Source organism: Nyctereutes procyonoides, unplaced genomic scaffold, assembly GCF_905146905.1.
Source record: "Nyctereutes procyonoides isolate TBG_1078 unplaced genomic scaffold, NYPRO_anot_genome, whole genome shotgun sequence".
Taxonomy (NCBI): Eukaryota; Metazoa; Chordata; class Mammalia; order Carnivora; family Canidae; genus Nyctereutes; species Nyctereutes procyonoides.
The window spans coordinates 16,719,744-16,735,302 of NW_026575049.1; the positions used below are offsets into that span (position 1 = coordinate 16,719,744).

The following is a 15,559-nucleotide window of genomic DNA, read 5'->3' on the forward strand; positions in this document are numbered from 1 at the left end:
TGGAAAACTACACTAAAAATGATTCATATTCTTTTATTTAAATTATGCATGTAGAGTTGAGTCAACTCAGGAAGAATGGGTAAAAATGCATATTAACCAAAGAAAATATTCAAGTTCAAGAGAAAAAATTGTGAGAAATATTACAATAAAGGGAACAAATGTATAGGAAAGAATTTAGAATTATCTTTAGCATGTAATTATGTATCATTGTAAATTTCAGATGGAAAAATAATTTACAAATAGATAAATTTGAGAATATATGTCCTTTTCCACTTTTGGTAAATATATAAATATTTAGGTTAATATATATATATTTAGTTAAAATATGTAATTAGTATATATATTCTTTTAGGGTTTTTTTAGATTTTATTTTATTCATGAGAGATGGGGTGGGGCAGAGACACAGGCAGAGGGAGAAGCAGGCTCCATGCAGGGAGCCCGATGTGGGACTCGATTCTGGGACCCCAGGATCACACTCTGGGCCGAAGGTGGCACTAAACCGCTGAGGCACCCAGGCTGCACCTATTCATTTAGTTTATATGTATTAGGTTAATTTCTATATATTCAATTTATATACATTTAGGTCTATTTATATATATTTAGGTTTTATATATTTATGTATATATATGTGTGTGTATATATAGGTTAATTTACATCACGCTACAGCATATTATATTCATGTATATGTTTGACTTTGTCCTCTTTTCTTATGTATATTTGATAAGGCTTATAAAAGAGAGATGAAAAACCATTCAATGGAAATGGAGTTTATTCTCATAAGACTGACGGATGACCCACAATTGCAAATTGTGATTTTTGTGTTTTTATTTCTTAATTACACATTGAGCCTGATGGGGAACTTAACCATTATCCTCCTCACTCTGCTGGATCCTCACCTCAAGATGCCAATGTATTTCTTTCTCCGTAATTTCTCATTTTTAGAAATCATATTCACAACGGTATGTATTCCCAGATACTTGAAAACCATAGTGACTAAAGAACAAAACATTTCATATAATAACTGTGTGGCTCAATTATTTTTTATTCTTTTACTGGGAGTTGCAGAGTTTTACCTTCTGGCTGCTATGTCCTATGACCGCTATGTTGCCATCTGTAAACCCTTGCATTACCCAATCATTATGAAAAGCAGAGTGTGCTATTGGCTTGTACTTTCTTCCTGGCTGACTGGATTCCTAATCATCTTTCCCCCATTGCTCATGGGACTCAAGCTGTATTTCTGTGCTTCCAAAACAATTGATCACTTTATGTGTGAAACTTCCCCCATCCTGCAGATATCCTGCACAGACACACATGTCCTAGACTTGATGTCTTTTATCTTCACTGTGGTGACACTTGTGGTCACATTGGTGTTAGTGGCTCTCTCCTACACTTGCATCATGGAGACCATTATGAAATTCCCTTCTGCACAGCAAAGGACCAAAGCTTTTTCCACCTGTACTTCCCATATGATTGTTGTCTCCATGACATATGGGAGCTGCATCTTTATGTATATTAAGCCATCTGCCAAAGAAAGGGTGACTGTATCCAAAGATGTAGCTTTGCTGTATACCTCAATTGCCCCTTTACTAAATCCCTTCATTTATACCCTAAGGAACCAGCATGTGAAAGAAATCTTTTGGGATATGTTACAAAAAAGGTTGTGTTTATCAAAAAAACCAATTGTAATAATTGCTAAAAATCACAACATTGCCATAAAAACAAAAATCTTTCATTTATTTCTTTTTTAAAAAAGATTTTATTTATTTGAGATAGAGAGCGAGAACAGAGTGGGGGCCAGGGAAGAGGGAGAAGCAGGCTCCCTGCTGAGCAAGGAGTCCCATGCTGGGCTTGATCCCAGGACTCTGGGATCATGACCTGGGCCAAAGGCAGACACTCAACGAACTGAGCCACCAGGCACCCTTATTCATTTCTTCTGATCATGTTTTTCTATTTCATTACTTATCTCATATAGGACATTCTCTTCAAGAATCCCGCAGCCCAGGCTCACCCTCACATTTTATTCTTCCTAATGAAAACACCCTGCTACAATAACTTACTCTCTCAAGTCGGTAATGCAAGCTTTATTTTTTTGTTTTTTTTTAATGCAAGCTTTAAATAGCATTTTTTAAATAATAAATTTATTTTTTATTGGTGTTCAATTTAAATAGCATTTTATTGTATATTAGTTACTAGAAACCATGACTTTAAATAAAATATGCCTTTTATAAGTATAATTTGCTATATGTAATTTGTTAATTGATTAAACATATATTGTGTATCTCTCTTATTTCAGATGTTGCAAGGCTCTCAATCCTTATGCTTGAGAAGCTTGTCCCTCAGTAAGGAGACAAACACCTAACTCTAAGATTGATATATAGCGTATAATTAGGGTTGCCATAAAGGGATATTAAAATATGATAGGGCATACCATATAGCTTCTAAGTAATTTTGGAGTTCTGGGAGGACTTTTAGAAGAAGGTAATAATTATATACAGGCTAAAAATATACATAAGGAAAGAAGACTGAGTTATAAATGTATGCAAACAGCACAGAGGCGTTAGATAATGACATACATTTGGAGAATTCATATATCTAATGTTTTAAAAAAGGGTTTTCGAGATATTCAGCCTGAATCCACTAAAGATTTTCTTACAAATACAAAATGGAATACTGCACAGAATATATAAAATTTTTGTGCCTCATATTTTCCATATATAAAGTAAGAGAAAAATTCTTTTAAGGTTTTTATTTTATTTAATTTAGAGAAAGTGTGTGGGAGGGGGGTAGGGGTGAGCAGGGGGAAAGGGAAGTGGACTCCTCACTGAGTCTGGAGCCCATGAGGGGCTTGATCTCAGGACACTGAGATCAGGATCTGAGCCAAAACCAAGAGTTGGATGCTTAACAGTTGAGCATCTGGGGACCCCTAAAGTAGGAGAAATTTAATCTACATCTCATAGTTCATTAAATATATGCTATTAAAACTGTTTAGCACTCAGTAAAAGATATCACTTATTTTGAATGCTCAAAAATGTGGTTCAATTAGTACTTCATATGCTGTTATACATATAGAGAAAACAAGCCTGGAGAAATTGAAGGGATCTGTATACCACAACTGTATTTTGGACTTAAACTTAGTATTTTAGTAATGTTGAAAAGTTTTGTGTAAGACTCACCTTGGTAGTCTTACAAATGTAGATTATATTATTCCTACTTCTTTCATTCCTATGTCTGGAATATAACCAATATACTCTATGTTACTAATCTTTCTTCTAAAATTGTAAAATAAATGCAATGTTTTCCATAGCAGCAGAGTGTCAAATCATTACCTGATATAAGGTTTATTTGCCAAAATCTTTCTCTCAATTCCAGTTTGTTTTCTACCTAGCAAAATTATGTTAAGGAATTCTGACCTGAAGAAAAAATGCAGATTCTTTTCCTTTGGCAACAACAGTGTAAGCCTCCATATTAAAAAATTCAGCAAACTTCCAGCCAGGAAAGATTCATTTCCTGTGTAGATATTCCACCCTTAATTTTGGTTTAGGGAAGTGATAGAACCATATCTTTCATCTACCTCATTTCTTTTTGTTCGTGGTAATTAGATTAGTACTTCAATCTGTTTAGAAAACCTATGTAAATGCATCTGAACTCAATTGCTTGCCACTGTTTTTAGAATTTGACAAACAAAAAACCTGACTTTGGTATTTTTATAGAAATTTTGGTCAAAAGGGGATTCTCATTTGACTTACAAATTTGCAAGCAATTTTTTAAATTTATTACTAAAAATATGATTACTGGGGATCCCTGGGTGGCGCAGCGGTTTGGTGCCTGCCTTTGGCCCAGGGCGCGATCCTGGAGACCCGGGATCGAATCCCACATCAGGCTCCCGGTGCATGGAGCCTGATTCTCCCTCTGCCTGTGTCTCTGCCTTTCTCTCTCTCTCTCTCTGTGTGACTATCATAAATAAATAAAAAAAAATTAAAAAAATATGATTACTATTACTTTCATTCAATGATTCTGAGAATCTTCTAAAACTATTAAAAACATTTTTCCAATACTCTAATCTCATAATTCTAATTTCCAATTCTTCTGAAAGCTTCATAATTAGGAATTTCAAGTCCTTGGAAAACACGATTATTGCTTAGATTAAAAGGGTAAACTTATTTGAACCCTTTTATTCACTAATAAGGGTTGCATTATTCAAATAGTTAATGTATAACTACAGAAATCCTTAAGGACATCTGCCAAGAGTCTGTGAAGTACTAGTCCAAAGATAAACATTTGCTTGAGGAACCACAAGAAAAAATTCAATTACACTGAAGCCAGTATAAAATAGTGAAAGGGAATAAAGGGGAAAGGAGAAAAAAATGAGTGGGAAATATCAGAAAGGGAGACAGAACATGAAAGACTCCTAACTCTGGGAATGAACTAAGGGTGGTGGAAGGGGAGGTGGGCGGTGCGTGGGGGTGACTAGGTGATGGGCACTCAGGTGGACACTTGACGGGCTGAGCAAAGGGCGTTATTCCATATGTTGGCAAATTGAACACCAATAAAAGATAAATTTATAAAAAAAACAAAGTGACAAAGAAGAAGTCAAACTCTCCCTCCTTGCAGACGACATGATACTGTACATAGAAAACCCAAAAGACTCCACCACAAGATTGCTAGAACTCATACAGCAATTTGGCAGTGTGGCAGGATACAAAATCAGTGCCCAGAAATCAGTGGCATTTCTATACACCAACAATGAGACTGAAGAAAGAGAAATTAAGGGTTCAGTCTCATTTATAATTGCACCCAAAAGCAAAAGATACTTAGGAATAAACCTAACCAAGGAGGTGAAAGATCTATACCTTAAAAACTACAGAACACTTCTGAAAGAATTTGAGGAAAACATAAAGAGATGGAAAAATATTCCATGCTCATGGATTGGAAGAATTAATATTATGAAAATGTCTATGCTACCCAGGGCAATTTTCACATACAATGCAATCCCTATCCAAATATCATGGACTTTCTTCAGAGAGTTGAAACAAATAATCTTAATATTTGTGTGGAATCAGAAGAGGCCCCAAATAGCCAGGGGAATTTTAAAAAAGAAAACCAGAGCTGGAACATCACAATGCCAGATTTCAGGCTGCACTACAAAGCTGTGGTCATCAAGACAGTGTGGTACTGGCACAAAAACAGATACAGAGATCAATGGAACAGAATAGAGAACCGAGAAGGGGACCCTGAACTTTGTGGTCAACTAATATTCGATAAAGGAGGAAAGACTATCCACTGGAAGAAAGACAATCTCTTCAATAAATGCTGCTGGGAAAATTGGACATCCACATGCAGAAGAATGAAACTAGACCACTCTCTTGCACCATACACAAAGATAAACTCAAAATGGATGAAAGATGTAAATGTGAGACAAGATTCCATCAAATCCTAGAGGAGAACACAGGCAACACCCTTTTTGAATTTGGCCACAGTAACTTCTTCCAAGATACATCCACGAAAGCAAAAGAAACAAAAGCAAAAATGAACTATTGGGACTTCATCAAGATAAGAAGCTTTTGCACAGCAAAGGATACAGTCAACAAAACTCAAAGACAACCTACAGAATGGGAAAAGATATTTGCAAATAACATATCAGATAAAGGGCTAGTTTCCAAAATCTATAAAGAACTTATTAAACTCAACAGCAAAGAAACAAACAATCCAATCATGAAATGGGCAAAAGACATGAAGAGAAATCTCACAGAGGAAGACATAGACATGGCCAACATGCACATGAGAAAATGCTCTGCATCACTTGCCATCAGGGAAATACAAACCCAAACCACAATCATATCCCACCTCACACCAGTGAGAATGGGGAAAATTAACAAGGCAGGAAACCACAAATGTTGGAGAGGATGTGGAGAAAGGGGAACCCTCCTGCACTATTGATGGGAATGTGAACTGGTGCAGTCACTCTGGAAAACTGTGTGGAGGTTCCTCAAAGAGTTAAAAATAGATCTGACCTACGACCCAGCAATTGCATGCTGGGGATTTACCCCAAAGATACAGATGCAGTGAAACGCTGGGACACCTGCTCCCCAAAGTTTATAGCAGCAATGTCCACAATAGCCAAATTGTGGAAGGAGCCTCAGTGTCCATCAAAAGATGAATGGATAAAGAAGATGTGGTCTATGTATCCAATGGAATATTACTCAGCCATTGGAAATGGCAAATACCCACCATTTGCTTCGACGTGGATGGACCTGGAGGGTATTATGCTGAGTGAAATAGCTCAGTTGGAAAAGGACAAACATTATATGGTCTCATTCATTTGGGGAATATAAAAATTAGTGAAAGGGAATAAAGGGAAAGGAGAGAAAATGAGTCGGAAATATCAGAGAGGGAGACAGAACATGAGAGAATCCTAACTCTGGGAAATGAACACGGGGTAGTGGAAGGGGAGGTGAGTGGCGGAATGGGGTGACTGGGTGGCGGGCACTGAGGTGGGCACTTGGCGGAATGAGCATTGTGTGTTATGCTATATATTGGCAAATTGAACTCCAATAAAAAATATTTTTAAAAAGTTAACAAAAACAGAAGCGGAAAAAAAAAGCAAAAACCAACAGTAATAAACTCTCTAGGGAGGCATGTTTTGGAGGCCAAATGTACCAGTTCTAGTGGACATCATAGAAGGTGATATGTCATACACAAACAACAGAAAAGGCAGATGGTGCAGCTTAATCTTGTTGGGAGTGGGAAGAAGTTTGAATAGGAATATCTTTGTTTAGAAGTGCTAGACCCTTATTAAGGTTTAGATAATCTGTGGTAACAAACTTGTAAGTGACAGACATTGATTTATTATTTATTTATTTATTTATTATTTATTTATTTATTTATTTATTTATTTATGATAGTCACACACACAGAGAGAGAGAGAGAGAGGCAGAGACATAGGCAGAGGGAGAAGCAGGCTCCATGCACCGGGAGCCTGATGTGGGATTCGATCCCGGGTCTCCAGGATCGTGCCCTGGGCCAAAGGCAGGCGCCTAACCACTGCGCCACCCAGGGATCCCCATGACAGACACTTAAAAATGAGAAGCTTTATCAGAATATCTCAATAAAAAATTAGTGCTTTTACTTGGACGTGTTTTAAGTAAACTCATTGTTTGGCTCATTAGTAGGATCAGAATAACCAGAATATTGAGAAAGCCTTAGTTTAAGTTATACTTGTACAGGTGCCTATTGAACAACACAAGTTTGACCTGCACTGTTTCACTTATATGTGGATTTTTTTGATAAATACATACAGTACTGTAAATGTATTTTTTCTTATTAACATCTTCTTTACTCCAGCTTATTTTATTGTAAGAATTGTAAGAATTATATATTGATATAATGCATATAGCATACAAAATATGTGTTAATAGAGTATGTTACCAGTAAGCCTTTCTATTAATAGTAGTCTTTCAGCAGATAAGATTTTAGAGAGTAAAAATTTATAGATGGATTTTACTTTCCAGAGAGGCAGTGCTCCAATCTTTATGTTGTTCAAGGGTCAACTGAGTTAGACTGTCTCAATATGCTTTGTATAGATAGATAGATAGATAGATAGATAGATAGATAGATAGATGATAGATAGATTTGTGTGTTTTACATATATATGTGTATTTTATATACATATATATGTATTTCAACATGCTTGAAATCACATTTGTGACTCAAATCTCTTTTAAGATGCAGTTCATTCTACAAGTTGTACCCAAACATATAATATAGTCCAGTTGATTATATATTTTTTTAAAAATGTATTTATTTATGATAGGCACACAGCAAGAGAGAGAGAGGCAGAGACACAGGCAGGAGGAGAAGCAGTCTCCATGCACCAGGAGCCCAACGTGGGATTTGATCCCGGGTCTCCAGGATCGCGCCCTGGGCCAAAGGCAGGCGCTAAACCGCTGTGCCACCCAGGGATCCCCCAGTTGATTATATATTAATGTAATCCTCCTCCTGCCTGTATTTTATTCTACTTCTTAAGATAGTGTTATTCAAAAATGTTTTCTTCTAGATAACTGGTTCATATAGAACATACTTTAGCAAAACAATCACATTTTTAATAGACAAACAATTTCAAAGATGAGCATCACCAATGATGGCTAATATCTGTTAACATTTTAAATTAATTACTTTAAACACAATCATTATTACTAAACTATATTATAGAAATATAAATGAAAAAAAAGTAACTTCTAGGATCTCACTTTATTGGAATTTGTCTGTTCTGGATACTCTCAGGTGACGAGCAAGGGAATATATGTTTATACCTAGCCAGATCTATACACACAAATATGTGTTTGCATACATATCCTTCTGTATCTATGTTAAGGTACTCATGAATTCATACTAACATAGTCCACTTTAACCCAATATCACATGAATCATTCTACATTTGTCCTCTTGCTCATATGTATCACTCCAACAGTGAAATAATGGTTCCTACCATCTGCCAATGACTCAATTATTCCATTACAATAGAAATGTATTATAGGAAGCAACTTCATCAACCAGAATATGGGAATTTTGACTTGAGTCTTACTAATTCACTCATTTCTACACATAGGTTAGCATCTTTTCTTCCCCTTCTCCATTCAGTGAGGTTGTTTCATACATTCATAATACTATTAAATACTTCTGCATTATATTTTAAGATCCTGGATCTATTTTTTAAATTTGCACACATTAGAGTTATTCTTTGTGTTGTAATGTTCTTTCTACTTGTTTTGGCAACTGTAGTGTGATATAACCATGACAACTGTAGTGTCATATGCAATCGCTTTCCTACTCTAATAAAAAACTGTGCCTCAACTGTTCAACTCTCCAGCTCCCAAGTCCTGGCAGTCTCTAACATGTTTACTTTCCCTATAAATTTGTCTGTTCTAGAACAGCCCTATCTCCTAATAGCATCATCTTTGGGGGTTAGGATTTCAATATATAATTTGTGGGTACATATTAAGAACATAGCAATAATTTATCAATTAAAATTGACAAAAGTCTGGGAAAATATATGTGAGAGTAGATTCTAAGGGTGACATACCAGGGGAAAGTAAATATAATTCTACATAAGGGTGAATTTATTGATATATTTTCAATGATTTTTAAAATAAATTTATTTTTTATTGGTGTTCAATTTACCAACATACAGAATAACACCCAGTGCTCATCCCATCAAGTGCCCCCCTCAGTGCCCATCACCCATTCACCCCCACCCCCGCCCTCCTCCCTTCCACCACCACTAGTTCATTTCCCAGAGTTAGGAGTCTTTATGTTCTGTCTCCCTTTCTGATATTTCCCACACATTTCTTCTCCTTCCCTTATATTCCTTTCACTATTATTTATATTCCCTAAATGAATGAGAACATACACTGTTATTTTCAATGATTGTGATTTTCTTTTCTTTTCTTTTTTCTTTTCTTTCTTTCCTTTTCTTTCTTCTTTCTTTCTTTCTTTCTTTCTTTCTTCTTTCTTCTTTCTTTTTCTTCTTTTTTTTAAACTAGGCTGTTACTTTCAGATAGCTAGCTTACCAGCACATCACAGATCAGAGTGAGGCCTGAGTAGAGGTTGTGGATTTAATGGAATTCAAACTTCTGATGATGGCTATAATGTTTTGTTCAATTACATAGCAACATGGATTTGTGAATGATTTATCCTGATTAAATTTGAAATATTAGAAAAAATAAATCCAAAGATGTAAAATGACAAAACTTGGAACAGTTTTATAATACGCAATCCACTTATATATCCCTTAACTGTGTAAGTGTTGAAGATCCAGAAGAAAATGATTTGTACAAGGTATTGATTCACAAGGAGGTATGAACAACATTGAAAGGAATCATAATTGCTGGTCTGAAATGAAAGTGGGACATTTATAGTGATTCTACTGCATCTGAAAAGTCATCCTAAATATATGTAACACAGATATGCTCAGAGCCAAGTAGAAAACCATGGAGTTCACCCTCATTAACAAATAATACATCAAAGCATCTTTCCTCGGCAAAACTGCAGTATTTGGTACTACCATCAAATACTTTTAAAAATGATGCAGGAATGCTGATCCATTCCACATAGCTATTTAATTAAAATATTTACCTGCCCTACCCCAGATGAATCTTAAAGCATGACAGTAGATTCATATACCGAATTAGTTGGTAACACCAATTGCAACTGTGTTTTAAATTATGGCCCATTTGTTAGTTTAAATCCATCCAAAACAGTATTGGGACTAAATACTAAGTTATTGAATCCTGAACCTATTTTTATGGACTACTAGAACATAACAGGTAGATTGCATCACCTTAATATAGTAAAGTAGACAAGATAGCAGACCTTCATCCTGGCTTTAGGGTCATCTCTGGCCTTTTGATATAATTTAGACCATTGATAAGCAAACCACAACCTCCAGGACAAGCCCACAGGCTGTTTTTGTACAGCCTTCTCTCTAGGGATGGTTTTTAGATTCAAAGGGTCAGAAGAGGAAGTAGGGAGGACAGGGCAATGGAGGAAGCATTTAATGGTATATTTTCAAAAAATGTATCAGAGAATCAGAATTTATCACACAAAGTATTTTTTAAATACACATTTTTAAATACACATTAAATATACATTACAAGTAGACAGATTCCAAATTTCTCTTTTCTATGATAACAAAACCCATCAATAGTATGCTTTCATCAAGACACTTCCCCCCACTCTGTCCCAAAATGCGTGGAATTTTAATAGTATATAAAAAAGTAGGAAGTTTTCAAAAAGAAATGTGTTAAGCTGAAGAAATTTAGAAATTGTTTGCATGAAATTATTGCCATGGTTATTGTTAGATGAAGATTACATAAGTTCATTGACTATGAAAACACTCATCCACCCATTTGGAAAACCTGGAAATATTTTAATCTCTATTAAAATATTCCAAATAAAGACTTTCTGTCCACTTTAAAAATATTTATATAGAAATAAAAATTAGGCAGCAGATTTACATTAGATAAGACAGAAATGTAGTAATTTAATATCAAAAAATTCAAATAGGACAGAAGAAAAATTATTGTCATTTTCACTTCTTCTGATGTGACTGGCATGCATTGTGAAGCGTCCATTTTGAGCTATGAAGGTCCTTCCAAGTATAAAGATCAAATAGGCTTAGAATAAGACTTTCACATAATTTATCACAAAATTAAGCTGTTATTTGCAAATATAATATATGTTTTAACAAATTGAATCTAATAGTTGTACCATTAACATTAAAATTAATTTATATCAGTTATACTATAAAATATATTGATTCTTTTGCCTAATTTCCTTGCTCATTTTCTATTTTTCTATTAACACGTTTAAATATTCTATACTATAGTAAATATATAATTTATGAACAAATATACATATAGTATGAAATTGAAGTGTTTTGTTTGAGTTTTGTTTTTTTACTGGTAGAATGTGTGATAAAGAATAATAATAACATGGGGATTCCTGGGTGGTGCAGTGGTTTAGCACCTGCCTTTGGCCCAGGGCGTGATCCTGGAGACCTGGGATCGAGTCCCACGTCGGACTCCCGGTGCATGGAGCCTGCTTCTCCCTCTGCTTATGTCTCTGCCTCTCTCTCTCTCTCTCTCTGTGACTATCATAAATAAATAAATAAAAATTTAAAAAAGAATAATAATAACAAGGTAAAGAAATTTAGAAACTGATTGTTTGAAATGATTGCCATGATCTCTATTTACAGAAACAAAAAATTCCATATTATTTAAGGACATTAGTGATTCAATTTCCCTCATAGTTATAGGTCTATTCCCATTTTTTATTTTGCCTTGAGTAAGTGGCAGTTTGTGGGTTCCTAGAAATATGAGCTTTTCAGCTAAGTTTTAAAAATCTAGGGGTGCATTAACTCTATATAGAATATGTGTAAAATTGAATCTCTGAATTCCACAACAGTGGAAAGGAACATGGAAAAATTAAAGTCTAACTCTGTCTTCCTCTGAGAGAATTTTAAGAGGAAATAGATAAAACACCAAATAAAGACACAAATGATTTTGGCCCAAATAAGGGACAGATAGGGGAGAGAATGAGGCTTTGGAGATTAGTCAGGACACATGAAAATTCTGTCAGGAAAAATAGTCAATATTATTTTGAATACAAGCATTGTAGCACCCCACATTTCTTGCTCTATTTTACTCATGATCTCAGTAATATCACTAAAATGGTTCACTTCACTGAGAAAATCTCCATCTTTTTGGTCATGTGCATAAAAGCGTCTTTCACTTGTTTCTCAGTGTATATATGAAGGGATTCAACATGGGGACAACAGAGGTACTGAGCAGGGCTATCCCTTTATTTAAAGATACTCTGCATGGAGCCTGCTTCTCCCTCTGCCTGTGTCTCTGCCTCTCTCTCTGTGTTCTTGTGAATAAATAAATAAGATCTTTAAAAAATAGAAACAAAGAAATAGAAAAATTGTCATAATATTTTGACTTACATCTTCTATAGTTGCAATTTTTTTGCAGTCTAGTTGGTTTACGTTAAATTATCTTACACCATCAAGTGACTCATTCTTTTTGTTAAATGCATCTCCTTTCTGTTTATTGCTCCTTATGATAGTATTCTGCAAGTCAGATTTCAGCTGAGGACTCTTGGCCTTTTAAAAAACATGAACTTGACCTAAACATCTTACACCCATACAAGCAGGGATTCAGTGCTTTCACCAAACTTCTGAAAACTCTTCAAGATTGAAATCCTCATGACCACCTGTAGGTCTGCTTTTCCCTTTTCCTGAAGACTTGTGTTTACTTTTCTCTCACTCACATGTTATTCTCTTTTCACTGCTATGGACCCAAGCAGATAGGAAGTATATCCTCATGCGTGATGACTATATTATATAGCATGCTTTATTTAGTTTTTGCAGGAGAGTTCTAGAAAACAAGACATTTAAAAAATGTTATCTACTCATACCTGGTAATCTATTTCCATGTCATTGTGCTGCTCTGTTGCCATGGTGGCCTCTTCCTTCTTAGTCCTGTCCTCCCTCTTTTCTCTTATTCTCTTGTGTTTTGCTTAGCCTCTTAAAATTCAGAATTCTGTTAACCTTTTCATTTTTTTCTTATTTTCCATCTTTTTCCACACCATGCCTACATCCTCATGTTTATCCCACTTAAATGTCTATCACCAATTTTTTCTAAAGTGTGATGATATCATGACCATATTTTCCTTAAGAAGAATATCATGTCATATCTTACATTGCATTTTAAACATAACATTTCATATAGTCCAGTTCAGCTGTTAAAAATATACAGATATCTCAAGTGGTTATAAGTAATTACAATACAACTAAGATTTCCCCTCTCTTTCTCCCTTTATTTCATTCTTTACTTACCTATTTTCCTTTCTTTCCCCCAGACTCTTCAATGTATTATTTTTTTTGTTTTTATTTTTTATTTATTTATTTTTTAATAATAAATTTACTTTTTATTGTTCAATTTGCCAACATATAGAATAACACCCAGTGCTCATCCCGTCAAGTGCCCCCCTCAGTGCCCATCACCCATTCACCCCCACCCCTCGCCCTCCTACCCTTCCACCACCCCTAGTTCGTTTCCCAGAGTTAGGAGTCTTTATGATCTGTGTCCCTTTCTGATATTTCCTACCCATTTCTTCTCCCTTCCCTTCTATTCCCTTTCACTATTATTTATATTCCCCAAATGAATGAGAGCATATAATGTTTGTCCTTCTCCGATTGACTCATTTCACTCAGCATAATACCCTCCAGTTCCATCCATGTCCAAGCAAATGGTGGGTACTTGTCATTTCTAATGGCTGAGTAATATTCCATTGTATACATAAACCACATTTTCTTTATCCATTCATCTTTCATTTTTTTAAGATTTTATTTTATTTACTCATGAGAGATACAGAGCAAGAGAGAGAGAGGCAGAGGAAGAAGCAGGCTCCATGCAGGAAGCCCAACGTTGGACTGGATCCCGGTCTCCAGGATCAGGCCCTGGGCTGCATGTGGCGCTAAACTGCTGCGCCACCGGATCTGCCCTCCATTCATCTTTCGAGGGACACTGAGGTCCTTCCACAGTTTGGCTATTGTGGATATTGCTGCTAGAAGCATCGGGGTGCAGGTGTCCTAGCCTTTCACTGCATCTGTATCTTTGGGGTAAATTCCCAACAGTGCAATTGCTGGGTCGTAGGGCAGGTGTTGTTGGGAATGTGAAATGGTGCAGCCACTCTGGAAAATTGTATTAATTTTTTGGTAATCACATTGAAAATGTCTACATTCTGGCCACTAAAGCACAATTATGCTCAGTAATTTGGTTTTTGAAATCCAAATTTGGTCTATTTTCTTTTTTCAAGGTTGGTCTATTTTTTAAGGTCAGAAGCATAGGGAAATGTCAATCAGCAAAGAATGAATTTTATAGGGTGCCAAATTATAAAGTTGGAAGTGAGAATTCATACATGAATACTCCCAGGCTAAATTTAAATTACAAAATTGCAAACAAAAACAAAACAAAACAAAACAAAAACTACTGTAAACTGCTTGACATCGTTATTTTGCTTGAATTCCGAATAAAATACTTGGTAAATGTTGGTAAAATAGTCATTGTTTCTGACCATTTTTATAAATGCAGGGACTTCTGTAATTACTTTGGCAATTTATAGGTAAGAGAGAAGTGATTCCTTTGGGATATGAAAACTGGATATTTCATGAAATGTTTAAATTCTATTGAATTCAATAAGAGGAAATTTCTCAAGTTTAGGACTAATTATTTTTTCCGAATATGTCATATTTTATATTCCAGTGTCATATTTTATAATATTCTCATTGACCCTGTATATTAAAGGCATATATAATTATAATTATCTCAGGAAAACAATATATTTATTTAATAAAATAAATTTCTGAGATTCTGTTGAATGCTGTGAAGGATATCTATTCAAAGCTTGATTCCTACAAAATGAAAGTTCAGAGATTTCTTTATAAGATAACTCAATTGAATAAAAAATATAGTTCTAACTTCATGTCATATATCTCAATGGCTTACAAAGGAATCAACTTTTTTGTCCAGCTTCATGAAATTAGGTTAGTATGACTAAAATAAAAAGGTTCCCAAACCTTGTTATTGTCCTTAGTAGCAATTTCGTTCTCAACTGTCTTCTTTTGATTCGAGTTCCGAAACAGAGGCAATTTCTGAATACTGCATATCCGTCATATTTTTTATATTCCTTTAGCCTGCTTTTATCTTGCATTCTCATCTAAAATACAGTAACCCCAGCATCTTACACTCAAGATATGTTAGCTTAAGTTTCCAAGATATAAAGAACTTATTAAACTCAACACCAAAGAAACAAACAATCCAATCATAAAATGGGCAAAAGACATGAACAGAAATCTCACAGAGGAAGACATAGACATGGCCAACAAGCACATGAGAAAATGTATTGTTGCAAGCATTTAGTAATGCATCTAAGTGTCAATTACTATGTTGGGCACCTAAAACTAATATAATATTGTATGTCAACTATACCTCAAATG

At 35.1% G+C, this 15,559-nt stretch overlaps 1 protein-coding gene across 1 annotated transcript; it reads left to right on the plus strand.

Annotated features, from left to right (window-relative positions):
• The first annotated feature begins 740 nt into the window (after nucleotides 1–740).
• On the plus strand, nucleotides 741–2,359 carry LOC129512124 (olfactory receptor 6C6-like). Its single transcript, XM_055329406.1, has 2 exons — nucleotides 741–1,709; nucleotides 2,294–2,359. Exons 1-2 carry the CDS (start codon nucleotides 741–743, stop codon nucleotides 2,357–2,359), a joined length of 1,035 nt encoding a protein of 344 aa, XP_055185381.1.
• Nucleotides 2,360–15,559: the final 13,200 nt, after the last annotated feature.